At 47.0% G+C, this 11,696-nt stretch overlaps 1 protein-coding gene across 1 annotated transcript; it reads right to left on the reverse strand.

Annotated features, from left to right (window-relative positions):
- Nucleotides 1-368: 368 nt before the first annotated feature.
- LOC123067568 (uncharacterized) lies at nucleotides 369-6,101 on the reverse strand. Its single transcript, XM_044490309.1, has 4 exons — nucleotides 6,077-6,101; nucleotides 4,585-4,823; nucleotides 1,034-1,142; nucleotides 369-961 (listed from the first exon to the last, which is right to left on the reverse strand). The coding sequence occupies exons 1-4, from the start codon at nucleotides 6,099-6,101 to the stop codon at nucleotides 477-479; spliced, it is 858 nt and encodes a 285-aa protein (XP_044346244.1). The 3' UTR covers nucleotides 369-476.
- Between the last annotated feature and the right edge of the window lie 5,595 nt (nucleotides 6,102-11,696).

Raw genomic sequence — 11,696 nt, forward strand, 5'->3', positions numbered from 1 at the left:
GATGAGCACCTCAGTAGAGAAAGCCAAAAACCGAATTTCATGATGCGGCGAGAGCTGGTCAGCTGTTCGAGAGGTTTCCAAATCCTTAGAAAAAAAATTCCGCTTTATGCGAGGAATCGGTTTTTATCAGGTTAGGCGTGTATAGCGCCCCAACTTCAGCCTTCCGAATACCAGGTGCTATGCCAAAATTTAAAAATTGTAGAACTCCTATGGGTAAGTGAGGGTGATAAAGTTGTATAGTCCGATTGCCTTGTTCGTTGCGCTAAACACCTCCTTAAAGGATAATCTTTTTGGATAAAGAGTGTTTAGATTTATCCCGAGCACCCACGTACTATCTACGTGGGGGTAGAAGCCGACGACTGGCCAACTCTCAAATTTCATAAACGGCCGCACAAGAGGTAAAATTTTAAATCAACAAGCATTATATCACATAAAGATCTTGTTTCACATTACAGGACAAGATTAAATAAATGCTTTTATGAGAAAATGATATCCTTGCCACATTGCTCCGCCACAAGTGGGGATCCTTCCAGGACACTTTCATAGTACAGCTCGGGTCGGCGGTGCTCCTTGCCCTCAGGTGGCCCCTCGGTCATCAGCTTCGTGGCGTCCATCTTCGCCCAATGCATGTTAGCGCAGGCAAAAGCCATCCGCGTACCTTCAATGCAAACCGACCACTTTATGACTGCAAGTCGCGGGCAGGCACTGACAAGACGCTTCACGAGTCCGAAGTAGCTACTAGGCATGGGCTCGGCATGCCATAGCCGAATTATTAAGTGTTTCACGGCCAGTTCGGCCGCCTTGTGTAGCTCGACCATCTGTTTCAGCTGGTCGCTAAAGGGCACCGGATGTTCTGGTCCAAGGTATTGAGACCAGACCATCTTCTCCGTAGAGCTCCTTTCTTTGGCTCGATAGAACTTCGCAGCATCTGATATGCTGCGTGGCAGATCCGCAAACCCTCCTGGAGAACTCAAAATTCGGGTCACCAAAAGGAACGTTTTGACATACTTGCTTTGCATAATAAAAACCTTACCCACTGCAATCTTCTTGGCCGCCTGGAATTCTTGGAGGGCACTCTGGGCTTCAGCTCGGGCATCTTGTGCGCTCTGGCGGGCCTGTGACACCCCTGATTCAATCGTACACTAATCATGCACGCAAATGTGTATGATCAAGATCAGGGACTCACGGGAAGATATCACAACACAACTCTAAAAGTAAAATAAGTCATACAAGCATCATATTACTAACCAGGGGCCTCGAGGGCTCGAATACAAGTGCTCGAACATAAACGAGTCAACGAAATCAACAATATCTGAGTACAGACATAAGTCAAACAAGTTGCCATAAGATGGCTAGCACAAACTGAGATACAGATCGAAAGAGGCGCAGACCTCCTTCCTGGGATCCTCCTAAACTACTCCTGGTCGTCGCCAGCGGCCTTCACGTAGTAGTAGGCACCGTCGGTGTAGCAGGGGCCGTCATCGATAGTGGTGTCGGGCTCCTAGGCTCCACCATCTAGTTGCGACGTCCGGGAAGAAGAGGAAAAGGGGGAAAGGAGGGAGCAGAGCAACCGTGAGTACTCATCCAAAGTACTCGCAAGCAAGGATCTACACTACAAATGCATGGGTATCTGTGTAAAGGGGCAATATCGGTGGACTGAACTGCAGAATGCCAGAATAAGAGGGGGATAGCTAGTCCTATCGAAGACTACGCTTCTAGCAGCTTCCATCTTGCAGCATGTAGAAGATAGTAGATTGAAGTCCTCCAAGTATCATGGCATAGCATAATCCTACCCGGTAATCCTCCCCTTGTCGCCCTGTGGGAAAGCGATCACCGAGTTGTCTCTGGAACTTGTCTGGGTGTGTTTTATTAAGTATCCAGTTCTAGTTGTCATAAGATCAAGGAACAACTTCGGGTCGTCCTTTTACCGAAAGACACAACTATTCGAATAGATAAACTTCCCTGCAGGGGTGCACCATATTTCCCAACACGCTCGATCCCTCTGGCCGGACACACTTTCCTGGGTCATGCCCGGCCTCAGAAGATCAACACGTCGCCGCCCTACCTAAGCACAACAGAGAGGTCAGCACGCCGGTCTAAATCCTATGCGCGCAGGGGTCTGGGCCCATCGCCCATTGCACACCTTCATGTTGCGTACGCGGCCGGTGAGCAGACCTAGCAACCTCCATTACAAAGGAAGTTGCGTTACGCGGTCCAACCCGGCGCGCGCCGCTCAATCGCTGATGTAAAGAAGGCTTCGACGGATACCACGACGTCGAGTGCCCATAAGTGTTCCCGCGTATTTGGTTAGTGCGTATAGGCCAGTGGCCAAACTCGGATCAAATACCAAGATCTCGTTAAGCGTGTTATTTTGAAGTAACCACGGACGCCGACCAGGGCCAGGCCCACCTCTCGCCTAGGTGGTCTCAACCTGCCCTGTCGCTCCGCCACAAAGTAACAGTCAAGGGACATCGGGAACCAAGGCCCACCTCTACCGAGATGGAGCCACCTGTCCTTCCAGCCCCCACATCAGAATCACTTGCGGGTACTCAACGAGCCGACCCGACTTTAGTCACCATCTGAATATTATGTATGTATGTATGTATAGTATATACCCGTGCTCACCTCCCAAGTGATCACAGCCCAATAATATAGCAAGGCAGACGGACAAGAATGTAGGGCCATAGATGATAAACTAGCATCGTATACTAAGCATTTAGGATTGTAGGTAAGGTATCAACAGATGTAGCAACAATGACAAGCTATGCAACAGGATAGGATTAACCGAACAGTAACATGCTACACTACTCTAATGCAAGCAGTAAAGAGAAGAATAGGCAATATCTGGTGATCAAGGAGGGGGGGCTTGCCTAGTTGCTCTGGCAAGAAGGAGGGGTCGTCAACTCCGTAGTCGTACTGGATAGCAGCAGCGTCGGTCTCGGTGTCTAGCGAGAGAAGAGGGGGAAGAAACAACAAATATAATGCAAACATATGCATGACGATGCATGACATGACAAGTAACGACGCTCGATGTGCCCTAACGTGGTAGTAGGTGATACTGGCGAAAAGGGGAAACATCCGGGAAAGTATCCCCGGGGTTTCGCGTTTTCAGACAGATGACCCGGGGTGAAATGTTGCAGGTTTGCTATGCTAGGGATGTGTGGCTGACGAACCGGCCGCGTATTCGGATTCATCTCGTCGTTCGAAGCAACTTTCATGTGCAAAGTTTTTTGATCCGAGCTACGGATTATTTTATATTACTTTTTAAAGTTTTTCATTCATTTTCTAAATTTACATAATTCTTTTAATTCGAATATAAAATAGCAAAATACTTTTGTCACTTAGTGCTAGTCTGGCCTTAGGCCCTGTTCGGCAGTCCGCTGGCTCCACAAAATCCTGCGCTCCGCTCCTCGAAGTGAATTCCAGCTCTTCGATCGATCGTGTGAGCCAAAAAAACCGTTCGCCTCGCTAGCTCCACTCCGCTTCGTGAGTTGGGCTGAAAGCCCAATAATCTGTTTTGTGGCCCGTGCTAAAGGGAGGTTGGTCAAGCTACCGGCCCGTTCGGGGCTGAAAACGTGACGAGCGCGAGAAACAAACTCTATCGAACCGGTAAGTTTCACTTATCGGTGGCATACATCCGTAAATTCCATGAACTCCCTCGTTTCTAGGATCTGCAGATCAGCTCATTTGCCGCTCCACAATTTTGAGCTACTGCTGACTCCGCTCCGCTCCGCTGACTCTGCGGAGTTACAACGTTTGGGGCTGCTCCGCTCGCTCCGAGAGAGCAGTTCTGGAGCGGAGAGAACCCGAACAGCCCCTTAGTGTATGACAGTGGGGCCGGTGGGGTCCGGTTGACCCAGTCAAATGTAGACTAGTCAACATATGAATAGTGTAGGAGGCCATATGTCATTGACTTAGTTGTTTTTTTTTAATTTTGTTTTTCTTTAAACTACAGTGGGTCCACATGTCATCTACTATTGGACTAATTAACTAGTAATACTAATTAGACTAACTAACTAAATTAGTCCCTAAACTAGTATTTGGGCCGGCCATACACACCCAAAACACACACGCACACACAGGGCTAGCCATGGTTAGCACTTAGCACGCACGGGCACAAGGCCACGGCGGCCATGGCCAGCAGCTGCAGTAGGCAGCAGCCGCAGCTAAGCAACGAGCATCTGTAGCGCATCGCCTCAGCTAGCGAGCAACAGAAGTAGCAGTAAGCAGCGACAGGCAGGAGCAGCAACGCGGTAGCAGCAGCACAGCGGCAAGAGCAGCAGCATCGCATCATCGAAGCAGCAGGGACGAGCAGCGGGCGAGGCCACGCGCAGTCGGGCGCGCGTGGAGGCACGGCCGGGCGTGGGCGTGGGCGCGCACGGGGGCCAGCGGCGGCACTAGCGACGGGGCGCGCAACAAGGAAACGGGAACATCAGAAGCAGGGGGGCGTGGGCACGTACTGAACTGAGCTTACAGGAAGAATCGACCATGGCGGACGAGCACGGGACAACCCAATCGACGGCAGAATCGAACGGAAAAAGGGGGGGGGGGGGGGGGGGGGGGGGGAGGGGGGGAGGCGCTCACAGCGGAGGTCGTAGGCGAGCTCGACGAGGCCGGAGTGGACCGGAGTGACGGATCTACGGCGAGGTCGTGGCGGCCGAGCACGAAGAAGACGACGATGGCGTCGGCAACCCAGTGCCACAGCTTGAGGCGACGCCCGGGACCGATTAAGTCGAGCTTGGTGGAGCTCCTAGACGCCCTCCCGCGCGACGGAGACGCCAGTGGCCGTGACAACGACGACGGGGCAGCGATCACCGTGGGATCTCACGAGATTGATTCGGTCCAGAGAGGAAGGGGAACGATGGGGATCGAGGGGGGGAATGATCAAGACGGGGGTGGGCTGGGCCTATTTTGCTAAATCTGCCAGGGGGTCCAGTAGTTTAGGTCCTTTTTTTCTTTTTACTACTATTTTCAATTTCTATTCTATTTAATTATTTAGCTACTGTTTTGTACTTTCTTTTGCATAAAAATACTTTTGTAAAATGTAAAACCTTGCCATATAATTACTATGCATTATTTTACACTGCCACAAAAAAACTTTGGGGTCAAAATAATTTATTAAGTTTGAGTTTATATTTAAATGGGATAAAAAGGTGTTGTTGATACACTGTTTTAATATCCAGGGGGAATTTGATATATTGAAAAATGTAAATTCTTTCATGAAAAATTGTTAGTGAATATTTGCAAACCACCGAACATTTTTGTTTTACCGTTTGAAGAAATAATAATTTGACTTTATTTTAAATTTGAATTTGTATCGGGTTTGAATCAACGCGAGATTAATGACAGTAATCGTGGGGATGTGGCATCCTTAGTAGAGGGTTATTGTAGCTTAATTATCCGAACGTCACAATTCTCCTCCACTACAAGAAATCTCGTCCCGAGATTTAAGAGGTGTAAGGGGGAGGTTCTGGTTACAAAACTCTAGCGAATGTTCTCGGTCTTGGTTGCTCTTCTCGAAGAAGTTGATCCATTATGTTGATGTCTTCGTTTCTCTACTTCAGGTCATCATGACGAAGTCAGCATCCTTTCTTCGGGAACTCCATCGTACTTATGAAAGAATAAAGGGTGTATTCCGGGAAAACGGACCTCTACAAGGTTGACTATCTGGTCGATAACATTGGAGAAGGTGGCGGAAAGTAACTCTTGAATTGAAACTGAAGAAATATTGAGAGCAAAGTAAGGAGGTACCATGAGAAGTTTCAAACGGATAGGCAATCGTTCGATGTCTGAAGCAACGTGCGTAAGGGGTCCAGAGCAACGAGATTGAGTATTGCGTTTGTTACCAGAATAGATCACTAGGAAGGTGGCTCGTGAATTACATATGAGGCCATGCGCGAGGAATAACTTTGGAAACCGGCGGTGCAGGAGAGTCAGGTTTTGATCCTGTGGAGTTGTGGGTTATGGGCCCACCATGTGGGTTGAAGGTAGAAAGGGCGTTGACCTCTTGCACGATCATGATGGCAAGACATGTTAGAAGGTAGCCTATCAGTTATGTCGGCAACAATGTCGATACCAAGGGCGAGGACGAAGGGAACCATTTCCTTGCTCGTTGTACGAGGCAGACCATTTAGGCAAAGTTCTCGTCAATCGGTGGCTACCGAAATGTCATCAACAATAGTAACAGGGTCTTACTGGCAGAGTTTGGACATCGAGGTGCTTACATAAGCAGGGAACTGTCACTGCTCAGTTAAGTCAGATTACTAGAAAATTTAAACAAAACAGTGGAAAGGAAAATGTGTTTAAACATGGATTTCAGGGGTATATCCTCCCCAAGGACAAGAAGAGCATGATATCCATGGCAAGATATAAATATAAAACCCTTTAGATAATGGGAGAGAAAATTCCATGACATTATCCATATAACGGTGTTTCAATAATTGATAAGGGAATTTTTGCCACATACATGCTTTGAGATAGCATTGTCATGGTTATCATGTAAAGATCAACTTTGAATTACACAATGGATCCATCAGGAACAACTTACAGAATAAGTCTTACAATTTCCTCATGGAAGAATGGATAACCTTGCTCAAAGGGAAACTATAACAATAGGTCCTTCAACCAGGTGTGCTAGGTATTACATCACCTTACCGATGCATATAAAGACCAATGCTATAAATCTTGGAAATATGTTCCAACCATCATATTTGACCGAGATTCAGATCTGATTGGTGTTAGGATATCTCAGACTCATGTTGCCTGAGAAGGAAGGGGTGCAACACAATTTGAATAGATGGTGTTGCAAGACTCTCGAGAAATGAACTATGGAAGCATGTTTTGAATCATGAGTTCATCATTAAACCAAGGAGAGGATGAGGAGGTGGTTGATGCACTCAGCAACAATTCATTGAGATTTCCAAAAAGATGGATTTGCACAATTATGTGAACAAGGAAATAACATTTGTAAGATCAAATGATATAATGATGTATGCTCTCAAGGAAACCATACACCATTAAACATTGGTTGAAAGGTGCACCCGGGATATGGGCTTAGGTAGCACGATCAATGTTCGAATGATGATTCAATAAGAAATAGACTTAGAATGAAGCTATCGACCATTAACTTCAAAGCAATAGGGTTACTAGACGGGCAGAATTCCAAACAGTACCGTTCACTTGTTGGTGTCCCGGTTAGAATCAACATGGGGCCTAAGAATTAATAGTGATGGTGAGAAGTATCACTATACCAGGAACTCTTAAGAGGTGGAGCAATCCTCACAACATCCTTGACATAAAAGATAGTAATACTTCAAGGTAGAACATAATACAAGCTGGAAGTAAACCTGGGCAAACGTCGGGCCGGGCCGGGTTTCGGGCCGGGCTTGTAAAAGCCCGACCTTCATTTCTCAAGCCCGAGCCCGGCCCGAAGCCTGAAATACTCCATATTTTCAAGCCCGAGCCTGGCCCGAAATCAAGCCCGAAGCCCGAAAGCCCGACCCGAATGCTGTTTTTAGTACGCGCACGTGCAAGCCCGGCCCGAAGCCCGAAAGCCCGGCCTGAAATACGAAAAAACTGAAGCCTGAGCCCAGCCTGAACTATCTTTTGGGCTGCAAAACAAAGCCCGAGCCCGGCCCGAATGTCAAGCCCGGCCCGACCCGGGTTTTTTGGGCTGGGCTCGGGCCGGGTCGTCGGGCCGGGCTGCCCATGCCCGGGTTTAGCTGGAAGGTAAGTTGCATCCATAACATGAACAAGTTTGTGATGGAAGGAAGGCAAGGATGTTGTCAATGGTAACTCAAATTACCAAGGGATGAGGATGGCACTTATCGTCATGAATTTAATTGATATTTTGGAAGGATTCAAAATGTCGATGATGATCACGACAAATTATGTCGAGAGGCTCCACGAAGAAGCAATGGAACAGCGACTGCATTGAGCAAACGGTTGATGCAACAAAAGATTATTGGAACCACAGATATGACACAAACTCGAAAGCAAGTTTGCTGTTAGAGGTAAAACGATGAGATGAGGAAATCGACGTAAGCTTAGCTCATCATCGAAAGTTGTGCTCCGGGAGTAAGGAACATGTAACACAGTTAAAATCGGCACGATAATGCTATAGTCGAGCAGGCTAGGAATGACGTGATCGAGTACGAACTCGTAAGTAAAGAAGATTACTAAGAGTTATTGAACCATAATGTGAACTCGGTTCAATTATCGGTGTCTTTGAGTGTTTAGTATCTGGGAGCCCGTGAAAAACTGGAATCAGTGAGATGTACTACTTAATGAAGAACTCATAAGAATGTATGCAGTTCCGGGATAATCTTGAAATATCAGGGGGTAATACTCAACGACAGATCAAAGTAGAGGTTGGACTGGGGTATTGCTCTGCAACAGACAAGTGCTTAAACTTGCACGAGAAATGGTATTCAAAGGAGAACATGGTCGAAACCCCGGTTGCAAAGGATCAATTCACAGATACCAGATGATATTTATCAAGGAAATAGTTATTCTTACAAGAAGCTTCCTTGATAGGATCTACATCATGTCCATGGGCATGAACACAAAGTTCAAGGTCGACTCCCACTTCTCTAATGCATAACCTTACATTCACTTCTCGTTTCGTAGATGGCATTAGTGTTGAAAGTTTTACCTAGTGAAATACTAGATGATTACAACCGGTGAAATCTTTCGGGTTCACACAGATTAGGAAAAGCATAGGTCCAACCCATCGGGCATCTTAGTAACATATACCACAAGTTTAAAAAGTAAATACACGAGCTCGAAAGCAGAGGATACAATTTACCAAAGGCATTATGTATCAGGGGAAGAACTCACGAGGTGATTGAATATGAAGGACACTGTCAGATAAAAATCCAAAAATGGATCGGGCGATCCACAACAGAGCTGATGTGAGTATTGGTACTCACTCAGAGGAAGAAAGAATGTAGAGGCATGAGATTCAAGAATCACCTGATTAGTTTGATGCTTAAATAGAAAGAAATTATGGTTTCCAAAACGAAGGATCAGAAGCAGACGCTCTGATCAAGGATGGATAAGTTGAAAACACTTAGTTGGACAATCAATAAAGGTTTGAATTACCGAGAACCAACTCATGTCCGGAATGACGTCTGAGTCGAAAAGATAATTTTAAAAAGGATAACCTGATGACTGCGTGCGTACGCACATATTGAATCAATAGGCTCAAAATGACTAAGACAAGGGATGCTATTGAGGACTACTAGTCATATGAAATTAACCATAATGCAAGCAAGCAAGAATTTCAAGAATAACAGGTTGTAGAGGATTTTCAAAAGATCGATAAGTATTTCGGAGAATTTTGTGAGACACATGGACAATTGAGAAGAACGGATCCTCGATAAATGGGAGGGAAAAACCGTAAGGTTTTTCATGCGAAATAAAATTGCAAGACAGTAAACTCCAAGGATTCTCGGGGCAACAGAGAATAGTTCGAGGCATCTTGTAACAACAAGAGCGACGAGAAATGACCATGAGAATGACAAGTGCATGCAGATATCCATAGGGATATATCGGTGGCAGTGAATTGCAAAGGCGATGAGCACAAGGGTCTGGGGAAAATATCGAGGGATATCCTCAGAATCTTGTGACGAAGCAGGCGATCTTCCGGAATGAGGGCTCTTCGGGAGAAATAGTTACAAGAACCTAGAGTTGGAGTTAGAAAAATCATTTAACCCAAATAGAAGAGAGATCAGAGTCCTAGAGCATAGACGAGGAGTAAAAGATCCTAATACCACCCAATGGCGACATGGGCCCGTAAGCCGCACAACCAAGTTAGTAAAAACTTTTTCAATGACTAGACTCAACTTTGGCCAAGGAGTTTGGAAGGGGATTCCAACATGCAGTCGGCTCTGATACCAACTTGTGACACCCCTGATTCAATCGTACACTAATCATACACGCACATGTGTACGATCAAGATCAGGGACTCACGCGAAGATATCACAACACAACTCTAAAAGTAAAATAAGTCATGCACGCATCATATTACAGGTCAGGGGCCTTGAGGGCTCGAATACAAGTGCTCGAACATAAACGAGTCAGCGGAAGCAACAATATCTGAGTACAGACATATGTCAAACAAGTTGCCATAAGATGGCTAGCACAAACTGAGATACAGATCGAAAGAGGCGCATGCCTCCTGCCTGGGATCCTCCTAAACTACTCCTGGTCGTCGCCAGCGGCGTGCACATAGTAGTAGGCACCGTCGGTGTAGTAGGGGTTGTCATCGACAGTGGCGTCAGGCTCCTGGGCTCCACCATCTGGTTGCGACGTCCGGGAAGAAGAGGAAAAAGGGGAAAGGAGGGAGCAAAGCAATCGTGAGTACTCATCCAAAGTCTCGCAAGCAAGGATCTACACTAAATATGCATGGGTATCTGTGTAAAGGGGCAATATCAGTGGACTGAACTGCAGAATGCCAGAATAAGAGGGGGATAACTAGTCCTATCAAAGACTATGCTTCTGGCAGCCTCCATCTTGCAGCATGTAGAAGAGAGTAGATTGAAGTCCTCCAAGTAGCATCACATAGCATAATCCTACCCGACAATCCTCCCTCGTCGCCCTGTGGGAAAGCGATCACCGGGTTGTCTCTGGAACTTGTCTGTGTATGTTTTATTAAGTAGTCGGTTCTAGTTTTCATAAGGTCAAGGTACAACTCCGGGTCGTCCGTTTACCGAGGGACACGGCTATTCGAATAGATAAACTTCCCTGCTGCGGTGCACCACATTTCCCAACACGCTCGATCCCTCTGGCCGGACACACTTTCCTGGGTCATGCCCGGCCTCGTAAGATCAACACGTCGCCGCCCTACCTAGGCACAACAGAGAGGTCAGCACGCCGGTATAAATCCTATGCGCGCAGGGGTCTGGGCCCATCACACATTGTACACCTGCACGTTGCATACGCGGCCGATGAGCAGACCTAGCAACCTCCATTACAAAGGAAGTTGTGTTATGCGGTCCAACCCGGCGTGCGCCGCTTAGTCGCTGACGTCAAGAAGGCTTCGGATGATACCACGACGTCGAGTGCGCATAACTGTTCCCGTGTAGTTGGTTAGTGCATATAGGCCAGTGGCCAGACTCAGATCAAATACCAAGATCTCGTTAAGCGTGTTATTTTGAAGTAACCACGGACGCCGACCAGGGTTGGGCCCACCTCTCGCCTAGGTGGTCTCAACCTGCCCTGTCGCTCCGCCACAAAGTAACAGTCGGGGGCTGTCGGGAACCCAGGCCCACCTCTGCCGGGATGGAGCCACCTGTCCTTCCAGCACCCACATCGGAATCACTTGCGGGTACTCAACGAGCCGACCCGACTTTAGTCACCATCTGAATATTATGTATGTATGTATAGTATATACCCGTGATCACCTCCCAAGTGATCACAGCCCAATAGTATAGCAAGGCAGACGGACAAGAATGTAGGGCCACAGATGATAAACTAGCATCCTATACTAAGCATTTAGGATTGTAGGTAAGGTATCAACAGATGTAGCAACAATGACATGCTATGCAACATGATAGGATTAACCGAACAGTAACATACTACACTACTCTAATGCAAGCAGTAAAGAGAAGAATAGGCAATATCTGGTGATCAAGGGGGGGGGGGCTTGCCTGCTTGCTCTGGCAAGAAGGAGGGGTCGTCAACTCCGTAGTCGT

Source organism: Triticum aestivum, chromosome 3B (genome assembly GCF_018294505.1).
Source record: "Triticum aestivum cultivar Chinese Spring chromosome 3B, IWGSC CS RefSeq v2.1, whole genome shotgun sequence".
Lineage (NCBI taxonomy): Eukaryota > Viridiplantae > Streptophyta > Magnoliopsida > Poales > Poaceae > Triticum > Triticum aestivum.